This window comes from Myotis davidii, unplaced genomic scaffold, assembly GCF_000327345.1.
Source record: "Myotis davidii unplaced genomic scaffold, ASM32734v1 scaffold89, whole genome shotgun sequence".
NCBI lineage: Eukaryota > Metazoa > Chordata > Mammalia > Chiroptera > Vespertilionidae > Myotis > Myotis davidii.
Genome location: NW_006300372.1, coordinates 844,402 through 860,977, shown reverse-complemented (window position 1 = coordinate 860,977; position 16,576 = coordinate 844,402). Strand labels below are relative to the sequence as shown.

General features: G+C 42.5%; 1 protein-coding gene and 1 pseudogene across 11 annotated transcripts in view; both read right to left on the bottom strand.

The window, feature by feature from the left end:
• The window catches only part of RNF14 (ring finger protein 14), a 27,871-nt gene extending 19,105 nt beyond the window's left edge, over positions 1–8,766 (bottom strand). For 4 of the 11 annotated variants that reach the window (XR_001516081.1, XR_001516082.1, XM_015572617.1 and 1 more), the window contains exons 1-4: positions 5,632–5,736; positions 4,860–5,032; positions 3,267–3,436; positions 1,614–1,765 (exon numbers count right to left, since the gene is read on the bottom strand). Coding sequence is in view for 7 of the 11 variants with exons in the window: in XM_015572617.1 (XP_015428103.1) it covers positions 1,614–1,765; positions 3,267–3,420 (306 nt within the window). In the remaining 4 variants the exon portion in view is untranslated. Of the gene's footprint in view, positions 1–1,613; positions 1,766–3,266; positions 3,437–4,859; positions 5,033–5,631; positions 5,737–7,531; positions 7,847–8,365 lie in introns of those variants that run through there. The other 7 variants (XM_015572618.1, XM_015572620.1, XM_006776977.2 and 4 more) reach the window with 7 other exon arrangements.
• LOC107185159 overlaps positions 5,605–16,576 on the bottom strand; it is a 12,784-nt pseudogene continuing 1,812 nt past the window's right edge.

Here is a 16,576-nt window from a genome sequence, read left to right as displayed (position 1 = left end):
GATATACATAAATGTGAGAAAGGGGAGATAGAAAGAGGAAAAGAGAAAAAGAGAGACTGTGCATGTATATATATTGGGAGAGGAATCATGGAAAATATAAGAAAACTAAGCCCAGTTCCCTTCTATTACCAACCCCAATTCAGTGAAAGACAGGTCCATGTGTCAGCTTCACTATCAACAGGTGAAATTCATAATGCCAAGGAATCAGGGCCCAGCAACAAACAAGAACTGAACCAAGAAGGAGTATAAAAGATGAGTTAAATGTCAATTACATACACAAAATTTTTATTTGATAGAAAATCCTACTGTAATTTTAGCTATATAACATAATGAACAACTCTCCTCTCCTACACCCTCCAAAGCTAGCATTAAGTAGATTCTGTTTGACTGAATCTGAAACTACCTACAGCCACACACCCTATTAATCTGTCCTTGTGTGGTACGTGTGTGTGTGTGCGCATATGCATACACACGCATGGATATAAAGTATCAGGAGTTCTCTTGGAAAATGGGACTATAAATATCTAAATAATTTAGTCAACTATCAGTGATCTAAATGTCAAATAGCCTTTAATATTGGGAAGTGGGCAAATAATTCACTGTCTAGCATGTATTGCCTCTGGCACAGCTATTAGAATGTAAGGTAATACTCCTTTTTATTCTATGTGTATTATCTTTTTTTAAGTTTAATTTTGTTTTTAAAGCTCAATTTTATAAAAGCACTCTTATCTAAAGATTAGACTATTGGGGCAGGGAGAAGAGAGGGAATGAAAAATACATGATCAAAAAGGAAAAACTGACAAGCTGTTCCTTAAGGTCAATAACTCTGACAACTTTTGTCTTAATATACATCAATCTATCAATCTTCATCATGACTTCTAGAAAAGTAGCTGCTATTGATCCATTATCTACCTCAGAATACTCTATATTAGCTTCAAGTCATCTTTATGTCTCAATCACGAGTTAAGGTTGTTACTAGAAAAGGTTATATAATCTAGAGGAAGTTACTATTCACAATATAAGGTCTCCAGCCTTCATGGGCTATCTACAGGAATCACATACATTTCTATTTGTGGGTAATCATATCGGTGTGAGAGACCAGTCAACAATTACTTGTTCGTATTATTCAGAGCTTTAAAAATAAAAGCACTTATTATGTTTATTTAAGAAATGTGTTTATTCTAACTATAATAGATCAATTTTAGTCCTCCTAATTACAATTAAATCTTTCTTTTAAGGAATGGATAAGAAACTAATAAAAAAAAGAGTAATTCCAACATCTAAGGAAAATGAGGAGAAACTTATTGTTTCATCACAATACAGAGTAAATGGGAAAATAGCAAAAAAGGAAAAGAAACAATATACTTGATTAGAAATTACTCCTATTGCAATTCATAATGATCAATAATTTTAATACTGCCATTCCTTTCTAAAGCACCAAACATTTTCAACCCATTAACATTAGGATTCATGAAGGCAAGGGGAAAGAATTACAAAACCCAAAGCCATCTGTTCTCCATGCATTGAAGTCAAGATCAAGGTAGTCTTCAATTAAAGATGATTTTTTTTAAGTTTCTAAAAATGGATAAGAGAAATTAAGTTTCGGGTCTAACCTGAGTTGGTGACAGCCATTTGCCACTAAGTGTGAATGAAGGTGGGGAGGAGGATGGATAATCTGGTGGCAGTTCAAAGTTCAGCACAAGTGGAGGCAGAAAGCAAATGGTGTATTCAAAGCCACTATTCTGGAGACACTCATTTGAATTGCCTGAACCAAAAACAAAGGTTAGAAAGGATCAGTTGGTCAATACTTGAGTGTCCATTACTGTTGAGCAGTGCTCAAGAAAGACTTAATGTTTTTGTTGAGGGGATAAAAACCCTCCCCCAAAGCACCTTCTAGTTCCTAATTTTAACTTCTTAGCCGCCACCTTAAAAAAAAAAATCTTGTAAGCAAAATCTACTAAGCACCATGAAATTTATAATGATGATACACAATTTACTCTTGTATTCACTTTTGAGTACAATTCCTAACAGTAAAGAGCAAGTAATACACAATGTTTTCTTTTGTAATTGTTTTACAGTAGATGATTAAAAACACAATCTAGAGAAAGGCATGTTCATTCCTATCAAAGAGCCATGACCTACTTAGATCAGCATGTATCAACTACCCATGAATCATAGTTGGGACAATTTGTTCCAACATAATGATCTCAGGCTTGAGGACAAGATACAGCACACAACACAAAGTTTCATTTTACATTATCACACTTTCTTTCCTCAATGCCTTTATAATAGAAATATTTGAGAAAGTGTGTATCAGTCTCCTGTAAATGTTTGTATCAAATAACGCAGTTTTTTGTTTTTCTGAAGCAAAGGGTCACAGAGTAATAGCACATGTCGCATGTTTATAGTAGTTTAAATCAGCGGTCGCCAACTGGTGGTCTGTGAGGTCCAAAAGGTTGGTGACCACTGGTTTAAGGAAACCTTTGGAGCAGCGGTCGCCAACTGGTTGTCTGCGGACCACTGGTGGTCCATGAGGTCTGAAAGGTTGGTGACCGCTGGCTTAAATAATTCTGGAAAACAAATAGTATTCACCACCACCATGATACTTTAAAGCTTCCAAGTGTTTTCGCATACATTATTTAATTTCCTCTTTTATTATCTCTATTTAATAGCCCATAGTCGTGGCTGATAAACTGCTAGTTAGAAGATTAGAGTGCATGAATATGAGGATAATATCCTAAATTCAATGGTCAAAAGGTGGAATCAAACTGAAAACCGTTTACCTCCCAGTTCAATTTTCACTTAAAACAGAAACATGCACTAAATCTGTAATAATACCACTTATCACTGATGCTTAAAAACACAAGGTGATAAATAATTTAGGTTTCAAACTCATAGATACAGCGACAGACTGATAGTTGTCAGAGTGGAGGGAGGATGGGGGGCTGGTTGAAAAAGATGAAGGGATTAAGCAGTATAAATTGATAGTTACAGAAGAGTCACAGAGATGTAGATTACAGCATAGGGAATATAGGTAACAACAGCAATAACTATGTATGGGACCAACTGGGTACTTGAAGCATTGGGTAGGGGGACCACTCTGTAAAGTACATGGTATTCTAACCACTTTGCTGTACATCTGAAACTAATATAGGATAATACTAAATGTAGACTGTAATTGAAAAACAAATAATTTAAGTTTCACTAAGAAATTGAGAATAATCTTTATTTAGAAAAATCAGTTTAAGAGAACATTATTAACTAACCGCTCACAAATATCTTGAAATTTTGTGGCAAGTCCAAATAGATCCTCGTTTCTCCACCTTGGACAGACTCTGCTTTTCTAAATTCATCTCCATCATAAATACTCGCCAGGGCCAGCAATTCATCCTCCTGGGCTTCTCGGTCTTCTGCCGACATTTAATTTTCTGAGGAGCTAAAGACAGTTACATCAGTTAAGAACAGGAAAGGCTGAGTTTGGAAAAGTCTAGTAGCACACAAACACACATACACAAAAAAATTCCTCAGAAAGAAGTGCAAAGGATAAATCAGTATTCTCACTATTCTGCTAAACTAAAAAATGACAGGCATGTCTAATATTCTAGTAGCTTTGCAATAGTAACAGCCTTTTTTCCAAAAAGAATGACTGTGGTGCTTCTAACTGCTGACTTTATCAGTTAATATAACTAATTTAGGGGGAAAAGCATAATGTAAAAAAATTTAAGGACGAATCCCAAATTAGTTTGGCTTGTCCACTAAACCTAGCAACATGCCCTGCCCACAAAAGAAGTCAAAGTATATTTGATATACTTTTAAAAAATAAATGAATTTTTTAAATCCACAGGAATCTCTAAGGCAGGTTTTCTCAACCTCAGCACTATTGACATCGGAATAAATAATTCTATGTTGTAAGATAATTCTATGTTGTAAGATGCTGTCCTCTGTATAGGATGTTGTAACAGTAACCCTGGCTTCAACCAACTAGATACCAATAGCATGCCTTTCCCTCAAGAGTTGTAACAATAAAAATAAAAAGTAAAAAAAAGAGTTGTAACAATCAAAAATATCTGGATACCCTAACCGGTTTGGCTGAGTGGATAGAGCATTGGCCTGAGGATTGAAGGGTCCCGGGTTTGATTCCAATCAATGGCACATGCCCGGATTGTAGGCCGCTCCCCAGTAGGGGGCGTGCAGGAGGCAGCTGATCAATGATTCTCATCATTGATGTTTCTATCTCCCTCTCCCTCTCCCTTCCTCTCTGAAATCAATAGCCAGATATTCTGAAGGGACAAAATTACTCACAGTTTAGAAAACCCTGTTCTAGAAATGTTATAGGCACAGATACTATATAAGAGAATTAGGTAACTAAGGAAGCAGCAAAGTAACATTAAATTTTGAAAATACCAAATTTTGTCAAATCAAGTTTAAGATTTATCATTATTTTAGGTAACACAAATATGCTACAATTAAAGTATGAATCAATGCTTTTTACTCACAGCAACTAAAATATGCACCAAAATTTCAGATAATTTAAATGTAAAAAAATATGAATGAGAATCTATGAAAATAGTTTAATCAAAACAACAAAAATTTACCATTCTGTCAATTAAAATATTGGGACTATAATTGCATTTGCAAATATTCTCCCTCTTAACAAAAAATTTTTTTATTGAAATGTATAAAACTAAGTTAGGACATGGCTTTTCAGATTATAAGAAGTGACACTACAAAATTTAGACAAATTCATTTAAAATAATGCCACTTTCAAAAAATAATTGCTCCAACATATGAAAATGGTTCTGCTTATGCTGCATCCCTATCTAAGACAATGACATGTTCCATTTGAGGTCAGTTAGTACCTGTTAATAATAACAAGAAAAGAATATGAACACTGCAGTCTATTTCAGTTCAGAGTCTGGAATTCATGCAAATATCCCACTTATTCTCCAGATGGTGGAGATGAGACTGCTGAAGTTGGATAAGAGGCCAAGATGTGGAACTCATACTAGATATACTATAGAAATCCTGCCATCTACCGAAAAAAAAACACAAAAGATGGTGTTAGCACCCTCTCCAAATTTAAATTCTGAATTTCCATTATTGCCACTTAAATCAAACACACAGTCAATCCTAATCTGCAGCTGAATACTGCTCTCCCAGAACAGCCTGAGTCACATGGTTAAAGGGGCATTTGCGTGTATCCAGCAGAGAGAGGTCTTATCTGACATTTTCAGCCTTGGGAGGAGCTGAGAAGGACCACCAAGGTAATGAGACAAGTCTTATCTTCCTGATTTCAGACCTGGGAGGAGTGAGAAAGACCGTCAAGGTCATGAGAGGAGGGTACATCACAAAACCCTTGAAAAACATCTAGTTTTTGTTTCTCCTTCTTCTGCTGCTTCCGTTCCTTCATTTCCTATCCCCCTCCAGTTTTTCCTCTCCCTGCTAATGAATTAATCCTGCAAAGGGACACTCCACATTAGGTAATGTAAGCATGATAGTAGGATATTTAAAAGCACTTACACACATGCAAACTTTTTTTTAAAGAAACTGTTTATTTTCTGTCAACCTTATTTCCATTCTGTTAAGAGTTTGTGGAAGAACAGCTTAAGACCATTCAGGAGTTGTTCCTACCCATCCAGTGGCCTGAGCAGTGGTGGCTGCAGACCAGCCTTCAGTGGCAAGCTGAGCGCTCTTCAGTAGGAAACTGCTGAATAGGCAGAGGGCACCTACACGCCTTCAGACCAGTCTGGGACCTCAGGTTGAGCAGCAGTGAAGTCGGGAGCTGGAACAGCCCATTCACGCTGAAATTTCTCGTGGGTCACAGCCTCTCAGCAGCGGCCTGCTCTTCCTTTTCAATCTCTTGAGGATCTCTGGAGAAGTAAAAATCAGGCATGACTTCCCATGGGTGTTCACGGGAGGTGGTGCCATGCAGGCGCAGAACTTCCCGGGCCAGCATCCACCGGGAGACCCACTGAGTTCGCCCGCTCGCAGCGGAGAGTCTGTGTTACACAGAGCGTTGGTGGGCAGGTTAACGTAAGACGCCTCTGTGAGAGGCTGGTGGTCAGCCTGGGAATCAGAAGTCTTGGCTCCAAAGGCTGCTTGGATGTGGTTCGTGAAGGTTCCAGGAGTGAAGTGCCCAGAAATAGGAGTGGGTCCAATGGCAGCCGCAAACTTCAGCAGAGCTCACTGGCCAGTGTTCCTGGATGATAATGACACTGACATCAGCGGGGTTTTCAATGGTGACAATGGCATGAGCTGCCAGCAAAAGCTTCTCCCAGGTTCTCTTCAGATTTATGATGCAAATGTCATCACTTTTCCTTTAGTAGATGCACTGTTCCATTTGGAAGTCAAGATTGGTGCCACCTCAGTGGGTTCCTGCTGCAAGGAATTTGAGGACATCCTCCTCCTTTATTTGCAGGAAACCAAGGGCTCTGGACAGTGTGAAAGTTTCCCTTTAAGTTGTGTGGGAATCAAGAGCAACACTGTATGGGCCCCCTCAGGGTAGCGAGGAAAAGACTAAGTTCACTCTAAATACTTTAGAGCCCTAGCTGGTTTGGCTCAGTGGATAGAGCATCAGACTGCAGACTGAATGGTCCCAGGTTCGATTCCGGTCAGGGCACATGCCCAGGTTGTGGGCTCGATCCCCAGTTGGGGGCATATAGGAGGCAGCCGGTCAATGATTCTCTTTCATCATTGATGTTTCTATCTCTCTCTCTCTCCCTTCCTCTCTGAAATCAATAAAAATATATTTAAAAAATAAAATAAATAAAAAATAAATGCTTTAGAGCCAGTCTTCTGAGTTGGGAGTGGGAGTGAGGGTAAAGGGAGGGGTAGCCCATAGATGAGTTATGGAGAATCCTATGAACACCGCAAAATTATGCAAAAGTATGATGTGAAAGCATAATTTTAAAAAGATTCTCAGATGTATGACTCTCAAATAAGCTATAAATGAAATTCAGAATCAATTTACATTTATCGAGCACCTATAATGTACTGTATTAAGTCCTTTCAAATGACCTTATTTAATTTTAAACAATTTTACCAGATCTAATAATTAAGCTTAACTAATTAAGCTGTTTCTTCCTACTTAAATATTTATAAGTGGGGTGAGAGATGAATTTATAGTTTATAGTTTCTGGTTTTAGGTTAGTTTTCTCCTTGTCTGCACATTAGAGCCACCTGAGCAATTAAATCAGATGTCAGTGATCTTAAGTGCCGCCAGGATTGAGATCTACTCCAAGCAGTTTCCCATCAACCGTTCCTCATGGTCTACCCCACCACACCCCAGCTTCTGAAGCTGCCTTGGGGGTCACAGTCCTTTAATTCAGGTCGCTGACCTACATTTCCCTCTGATTCTATCCACCTAGCCTTCCAGACCCACCTCCAAAGCCCCTACTCTATGTAGAAATTTCTAATTAGATGTCATGCCTGCCCAAAAATCCAGCAAACTTTTTTAAGGTAACTTTCCTATGACACTGTCTGGGGGCGGAAGCCCACCTTGCATGACAATAGTCTGCACTTTCTCACCTACCAGACTGCATATGTTCCTTAAGGGTGAGAATCAAGTCCTTTGCGTGTGTATTGTTCTCAGCATCTGGCAGTGCCTTGCAATAGACACTGGAAAAAATTAGGAGTGCACTGCAGTGAGATGCAGTGTGCTGAGACGGGGAGCCAGAGTCATACAGCTCAGTAGCTGCTCTGCCACGTCCCACTAGAAGCTGGAGGTTGGGTCGGTGTCCCAGGAACAGCAAGAACACAGAGGAAATGGGGACGAAAACTTTGCTTGAGGTGATGGGCCCACGATGCAGTGTGCAGATGATGTTTTATTGAGCTGGACACCTGAAACCTGTATGCCAACCCCAATAAATTCGATTTAAAAAAAGAAACAACAATAACCCAAACCAGCAAGAACAGTTAATACTTGGTGAGCTCCTACCGTGCGTAAGCCCTTTAAATGCATTAACTCCTGCTAGAGTCCCACAACCCAGGAAACAAGTGCTATCACTATTTCCATTACACAGATGAGAAAAAATGGCATTTTAGGTCCTTTTCCGACCCAAGACCATACAGCTCATTAATACATAACTAAATCTGGACTCGGCCCACCCTGTTTCTTCACCGGTAACACAGGACCCAGAATAAATCCTGGCGCAATCAGACAAGAGATAATCCCAGGTTGACATTAGTTCTGGCAAACTGGAAACCGCTACCCTGCGGAGGGCAGCCCCTCCTCCGCGGTTCCCCTGCGGCCCGGGCAAATCTCCTCCCTCTCCCGGGCCACACCCGGGGACTCGGGAGCCGGGGTCAGCCCGGCTCCGAACCCGCTCGCCAGCCCGCGTGCAGAGTCGTAGTCCGTGCGACTCACCTACACCCGGGAGCAGGCCCAAGCCGCGCTCGCTGCCCCGCGCCGGGACACAGGGCGCAGTGCGGCCGCGTGAGGTCCCGCGGAGGCCGGGGCTGGACCCTCCGGTCTTTCAGCGCCCTGGGGCGGGGCGCGGTCTTAGCCGGGCCGGACTGGGGGTGCCCCGTCCGGTGTCTGTGGGGGGCTGAAGCCCACTGAGCTGCCCCGGCCCGGCCGCCCTTCTCGGTCTCGCGTGCACCGAGCGCTGGCCCCACCGTTCCTTCCGGCGAGCCGACCGTGCCGGGCCCGAAGGTTCCGCCCTCCGCCCTAGCCCGAGGCCCCTCCAAGCCTCTCTCCCGACCGGTCCGGAGACGCCCGGCTCAACCTGCGCACCGCCTCTTCCGCCTTCGGAGCTGTCAGCTGAGCCAGGTGGATCCGGCTGAGGCGGCCCGGCGTGAGGACCACTCTGCGCAGCCGCGGCGTCCGCCCAGGCCCCTCGGCCGCCCCCCGCAGGCGGAAGGCTGCGCTGCAGGCGGGACCACCGTCACTCCTACCGCTGCCCGGCAGTACTCCGCGTGCCAGAAGTTGATAGAAGGCGGATCTGAGACCCCGAGCCCAGCGGGCTCCCTTCAGTGGTTCTGGGATAGGGCCCGGGAATTAGGATGTCTACCAATCCCAGCGGGGATCGCGAGGCGGCGGTGTACGGGAGGCAGACACTCCCGTAACAATCCTAGACTTGCTCCTCCAGGGAGAGATAAGCAAGCCTCCTCGCCCTCCTCTGATCCCAGCTACCTTCTTTAGAAATGCTGCCCATCTTTCTGGCACCTCCACGATGAAAGTATTCACTCATTGTTCATTTTATAACAATAATAACTGTAGGAGACAGGCCTCTGTGTAGAATTATTCAGCAGCATAGTCAACTGTTAGAAAAGAAACAGCCTGTGGGCAGCGGGTTACTGAATTTCTCCAGGGCAAACAGGATGGGGGAGGAGGGGTATGGAAAGGTATGAGAACAAAGAACTGTGCCCATGACCAATAGCACATTTCCCAGGAAGCTAGAGTCTAGGGCCCCTAGACAAAAGGAGGTAGAGACATTAGAAAAGGCCCCAGTCCGTTTTTTGAAATAACCCAATTGGAGACAGTAAGACCTAGGCGATGTATGGGGAGAGACTGTTAATTCCTTAGTATTCAGCCAATGAGGAGGGACTCTCCCACCAGAGAGTTAAATTGCCTGTGATCACTGCTCTGTGTGTCTGCCTGCCCACAGACACCAGCTCTCCAGAACTTAGTTTTTGCCATGCTTTATGTCTTCGAGTCCAGTTATTTGAATTCAGACAGGTGAGAATTTCTCACAATAACTATCAGGTGAGGCTTTCTCACAATAACTACTGAGCAATTAGAATGCTTCAAGCAATGTGCTAAGTGCTTTATGAACATTGTCTGTCTTCACTATAACCTTATGATTTAGGTACTATTTGTTACTGCCACTTTATAAATGAGGAAACTGAAATTTAGGTTTAAGAACTTACCAAGGGGCCCATGATTATTCAGATACTGAGCAGGAATTAAAATTACATTTCCCCTGCCTCATGCCATATACAAAAATTAACTCAAAAAGGATCAAAGACCTATAGTGAAAGTTAAACTAAATATAAAACTCTTAGGAGGAATTGTAGGAATAAATCTTCATGAACTTGGATTAGGCAATAGTTTATTAGATATAACACCCAAGCACATGCAACAAAAGAAAAATAAGTTGGATTCACCAAAATTAAAAACTTTTATGCTAAAAAAAACCCACCAACCCACTATCAACAAAGTAAAAATACAATCCACAGAAGAAAATATTTTCAAATGATATATCTGATAAGCATCTAATATCCAGAATACATAAAGAACTCCTACCACTCAACAATAAAAAGACAAATAAATCAATTTAAAAATGGGCAAAGGATCTGAGTGGATCTCCAAAGAAGATATACAAATGGACAGTAAGTACATGAAAAGATGCTTAACATCATTAATCATCAGGAAAATGCAAATCAAAACCACAATGAGAAATGACTTCACATTCACTACACTGGCTATAACACAAAGACAGGTAAAAAAAGTTTTGATGAGTATGTGGAACAATTGGAACCCTCATCATTGCTGTAGCAATGTAAGAATTGTGTAGCTGCTTTGGGAAATAATCTGATAGTTCCCCAAAAAGTTAAACATATAGATATAATAAGACCTACTCCTAGATATACACAAGAATTTAAAACATTTTTTCCCACAAAAACCTGTACACAAATGTATAATTACATTTGTATATATTTATTTGTATACTAGAGGCCTGGTGCACGAATTGGTGCATGGGTGGGGTCCCTCAGCCTGGCCAGCGATCAGGGCCAATCTGGGCTGGCAAGGGGGAGGGACCATGGGAGATTGGTCAGCTGTGGAAGGTTGGCTGTGGGAGTGCACTGACCACCAGGGGTCAGTATCTGTGTTGAGCATCTGCCCCCTGATGGTCAGTGTGCATCATAGTGACTGGTGGGTCAACCGGTTGTAATGACCGCTTAGGCTTTTATATACATAGATAGTGTACACAAATGTACACTATAACAACAGTTTTCACAATAGCCAAAAGGTAGAAACAACTTAAATGTTCATTAATGGATAAGTGGGTAAACAAAATGTGGTATTCTGGTATCTATATGAAGGAATATTACTCAGCTATAAAAAGTAATTAAGTGCCAAACCGGTTTGGCTCAGTGGATAGAAGGGTCCCAGGTTCGATTCCGGTCAAGGGCATGTACCTTGGTTGCGGGCACATCCCCACTGAGGGGCGTGCAGGAGGCAGCTGATCGATCTCTCTCATCGATGTTTCTAACTCTCTATCCCTCTTCCTTCTTCTCTGTGGAAAATCAATAAAATATATTTTTAAAAAAGTAATTAAGTACTGATACATGCTACAGCCTGAATGAACGTTGAAAACATTATGTGAAGTGAAAGAAGTCAGACACTAAAGACCACATAGTGTATGATTTCATTTACATATATGAAAAGTTCAGAATAGACAAGTCCTTACAGACAGAAAGTCGATTAGTGGTTGCCAGGGGCTGAGGCAGGAGGACATGAGAAGTGACTGTAAACGGAGATGAAGTTTCTTTTTGAGGGTGAAAATATTGTGGAATTTGATAGTGGTGATGGTTGCACAACTTTGTGAATATACTAGAAACCACTAGATAGTGTACTCTTAAAGGGTGAATTTTATGTGAATTGTATTTCAATAATTTAGGTACAGGGCACATTTAAGTGGGATGCTGAGATGTTGGTTCTTGCTTCTGGGACCTGCTCTTGGTCTAATGATCTGCTATGGCCATCTTGAAATTCTTAATAATTTTCAAAAAAGAGGCTCTACATTTTCATTTTGCACTGGGCTTCAGAGATGTGAGAATGATGGAGTTGAAGGCTAGGAGAGGATGGGGTGTGTGACCTTGGCCAGAGGTCAAGACCCAAGGCATTGGGTAGAGAAGCAGGAGTGAGTCACAGACTATGTCTGATACCTGCAGGTACTATGTTGGGGTCAGCAGGCCTCCATCGATGCCTGCACTTGTTCTCATCCATTGCTGGCATCCACGGGAGACAGCCTCCTTTTCAATGGCCATCACTCACAAGCGCCCCTGAAACAAGCCTTGGCATGGAGAGGGGCACCAGTGTGGAAGGGAAAGCCCTGCCCCAACTCTGGGAGAGGAATGGAGGGTGGTGAAGTGTCACTGACTTCCTGCTAGTCTCCTGTCGCTGTGTATTTGCTCACCCTCTAGCTCTTAAAAGTTTTACTATTATCACATGAGAATCTGAAAAATTGGTTTTTCTTAAAAAAAAAAAAAGCTACTACACTAAAAGAACAATTATAAATGACTATCAGAGTGCTACTCATGTCCCAGGTTCTGCTCTAAATGCTGCACATTGTCTAAGCTAAACCTTACAGCAGCCCTATAACATAGGTACCATCATCAACATCCCTATTTTAAAGCGAAGGAAACTGATCACAGAGAAATGACGTGACTTGCCGCTGGCACACCGATGGTGAATTACAGAGCCAAGCTTTGAATTGGGCAACTGGAGTCGAGAGCCCACATCATTAACCCCGAGGCTATGCTTACATCTAGTCCATACTTTGCTCAAGGAAAGTGGTCAGTGAGGTTTATAAAGAGAAATAGCCAGATCACCTCCTGACCAGCTTCCTGGGCAATGCAGCTCAAACAGTACCTCAGGTCATCCCAGGGTTATATAAAAACAGATGCCTAAAAAGGCTTGAGGTGGCTGACAGTATAAAATGTTTTCTGTGCTACTGAAGCAAGTAAAATTTGATTTACAGTAATAGGCACAGAATGATCATGTTTATACTTGCAACCTGGCATTTTATTATTATTCCCCTGAATAACTGTGAAAAGAGTTTTGTAACCCCAAGGTAACACGGCTCTGTAAGAAGGAAAGAGGGGTGAGATTTAGCAGCAGCTGCCATCATAAATCAGTGTGCGGTTGCTTCTCTCCGAGCTCCAGGCTCAACTCCTGGCTGTCAAAAACTAATAAAGGGAAGCCCCATGAGAATTAATGTAACGACGGGAAGACTCATTTTCCTTCCTGCAAGACTTACCTTGCTGAAGCAAGGAGAGAATTAGGTTGATTAGATTCTCTGTGAAGAAAGAAAAACAAACCAGTGGTTTGGAGGAGGAAAAATGTGGGTCAACTTCAGCTACTTCCCTTGTTGAATATATATATATATATATATCCTTATAAATGCTGAATTCCACCAAATAAATGAGAGCCTGGATGACTGAATAAATTAATGAGTGAGTGTGGTGTGATCCAGGCTTCCTCCAGGGTGGTTCTTACAGTCTGAAAACAGTTCGATCCTGGATCACCAGAAATGCTGAAAACATAACAAGGCCAATCAACACAGTCAGCCTCTGAATATTCATGCACAGATGATGCTCCCAGTCAATATGTTTGATCTTTGTGTTTACTCAAAAAAGTTCAAATTCACTGAGCAAACCAAAATTCTGAAACAAAACAAAAAGCAAGCCCCACACAGAAAAACAGAAAAGAAACCTGTGTTGAGAGCTTATTATTTCTAGATAGGGCTGCCAGATAAAAAATACTTATATTAAAAAAAAATTCATTTGTTTATCTGATTTAAATTTATTTATTTGTTTACTATTAACTTCAGAGAGAGGAAGGGAGAGGGGGGAGAGATAGAAACTTCAATGTCAACTGTAATTGAAAATTAAAAACTTTTTTTAAATTAAAAAATAAAATCAAAGAATGCAAAAAACCAAATAAACCATCAATGATGAGAGAATGACTGATTGGCTGCCTCCTGCATGCCCTCTACTGGGCATTGATCCTGCAACCTGGGCATATGCCCTGACTGGGAATGGAACCATGACCTCCTAGTTCATGGATCAATGCTCAACCACTGAGCCACACTGGCCAGACTATCTGATCCAGTTTTAACTAGGCACCATGTATTTTTATTTGTTAAATCTAGCAACCCGTTTCTGGGCTAATAACCCTATGCAGAAGAGAGGGCTGAGGACGGAATCTGGGGACCATGCCCACACCTGGGAGTCAGAGCAAGGAAACCCAAAGGAGGAATCAGAGAAACAGACAGACTCTGGAGGGAGAACTAGGGGTGCACAGAGCTTCTGGGGAGCAGCGACACAGGCCCGGGGGCGTGATGGGGCCCAGGGGGATGCTCAGTAAGAAAGGCCTAAATGCTGTCGCATTTGGTCTATACAAAGTTGCTGGTGCTTCTAAGAAGTCCTAAATCAGTGGTTCTCTATGAGGTTGGGGTGGAGATGGGTGTGTGTTGGAATGACCTACTGCATATCAGACTGAAAATCTACATGCTGGAAATAGCCCACTTCCCCTCTGCAGGTTGGGAAGAGAGACAGAATATATGAGTAACACTTATCAACTCAGAATGTATGTGGTCCAATTTGGGGGCTGTGTTGCGGTTACTAAAGCACAAAATAAATTATATATCTTTTATTGCAAACCATAAGGGAGACCCCTAATTTATAACAATTCATTTGAAAGTCCTCATCTTCAATCCTTGCTGTTCTCTAGTGCACCCTCCTCCATGATTTCCTTCAGCATGCCCCTTCTCCATCTACTTTTCCTTTCGTTAAGTAGACCAATTAGACCTCTATTTCCAACAAAAAGGTCCAACTTCCCCAACCCTGTCCCAAATCATCTGCAAGATGAAGCCTTTTCGAAGAGGGGAAAACGGAGCTGACAATTATAAAATTCTCTTTGGCAGGCTGGGAAAGGGAAAACTATGCATTTTCTTGCCGTGTCCCTGGTATTTTCAAAAACTTTCCAAATGATTCTAATATCTGGCTTCCTTTGTATCTTAACCTGGACAGAAAGCCTTTTTATTTCTTGAAAAGTCCTATTTCTTAGAAAATTTCTCTCTGCAAATTGCATCCTTCTTTCTGCACTGGACCCAGAAAGAGGTGCCACTGTGTGAGAGTGGACATCTGTCATCTGTGCCTACAAAGACCACAAAGTGCTGTGCCACCAGCGGGTGAACTTGAACATCTACCTGAATCTCATGTCAAGATTCCTGGCTAGACTGCTCTAACTTCAACAAGATCTTGTTAAAAGAAAAAGAGGCAGACTTATGAGGTCCAGTCACCTTCCCAACTGGAATGAGCCTGAGGATGAAGCTCCCAGCGTCATCAAAGCTGTCTCAGTGGTTGTGATTATGGCAGCCGCTGGGCAGATTCACAAGGAGCCCAGGATGGTGTGGGACATGAGCTGAGCCTTCTAGCTGACCTGTGAATCCCCCAATGGGCAGAGTCCCACTCTACTGATCTGGCTCCTCAAGGTTTCTTAGGACTCCAGGTGTTTTGAAAAGATCCTCTGACCCCTGCCCTTCCCACTTCACCCTCCTACCCCTCTCCATGACGAAGGACTTCTGTGAACAACCTCAAGTCTGGTGGTGAGCAAGGCCTCCAAGTACCAACCCCAATTCTACCCCCTTTAAACAAAATTCAACTTGAGGGAGGCTGTGCTCAGTTATTTTAAACCTATTTTCAAAACTCAGGGTAATGACCACAGGCCTCCAGGCCAACTAGCCCTGACCAACTCCAGTGACAGCTCCGTTCACCCCCTGCCATGTGGCTGCCAATGATCAACGGACCCTTGTAGCCAGAAAGGAGGAGAGGAAATTACTAAAGGAGACCTCATTCCCAGAGGAAATTGCCTTTAAAAAGGCTGGGGCCTTGTTTGCTGGCTTTGGATTCTTAAAGGGTTGTCTTAGCTTCATGCCCCCAATGTTAATAAAACAAACAAAAACAATAAAACTACCTGTGAAATCCAAATTCAAGCTTTCTTGTGACCAGTGAGTCCATTTTTGGCATCCATGGTCTCAGTCAAGGCGACACGCACACATACACATACACAGAGCACATATATAACAACGTCAAGAACATAAATGTTAACATCTATAAAACTGTGCGTTCATTCCTCCTGTAGGCACTGGGTCACATTAGGTTTCCCACTGAGACTAATGGTTGTCGTCTTGTGTCTCCCTATGCAGCACAGGTCCGGAGCTGTGGGTATCTGTGAGCACCGGGCACCCACCCTTCTGCCTCTGTGCCTTTTCCTCTGCCTTCGGCCACCAGATGGCATTCTGGAAACATTCTCAGCCCCAGAGTTTCTGCACCACGGCTTCCCTGCTTTTTACTCCCCACAACCTTTCTCCCTCCCTCTTCTCTATTCCCTTCCAATCCATTTTCCAGAGTGCAGCTGGAGGGGCTTTCTGCAGGGCAAATGTGTGTGATCTCAGGCAACTTACCTAACGCTCTCTACTCAGGTTCTTCACCCAATGGCGTGGCTGTGAGGGTGGCATGAGACGATGTCGGCCATTGAAACTCAGGGAGCCCTGGGAAATGACTTTCTAAGTGAAGGGAGAAATGCAAGACCATCTTCCCATTTGCATATGAGGCATAAAGCCTGGTAAACACACACACACACACACACACACACACACACACACACCAGCCTCCTGTATTGAGAGCTTTCTCTGTACCAGGCACGGTGCCAAGGCCGTATGTGCATCATCTCATTAAATCCTTACCACAAACTCATGAGATGGGTCACAGCCACACTCTACAGAGAAGGAATCTGAGGCCCAGAGAGGTTAAGTGACTTGTGAATGTCTCCAAGCGAGGGAGC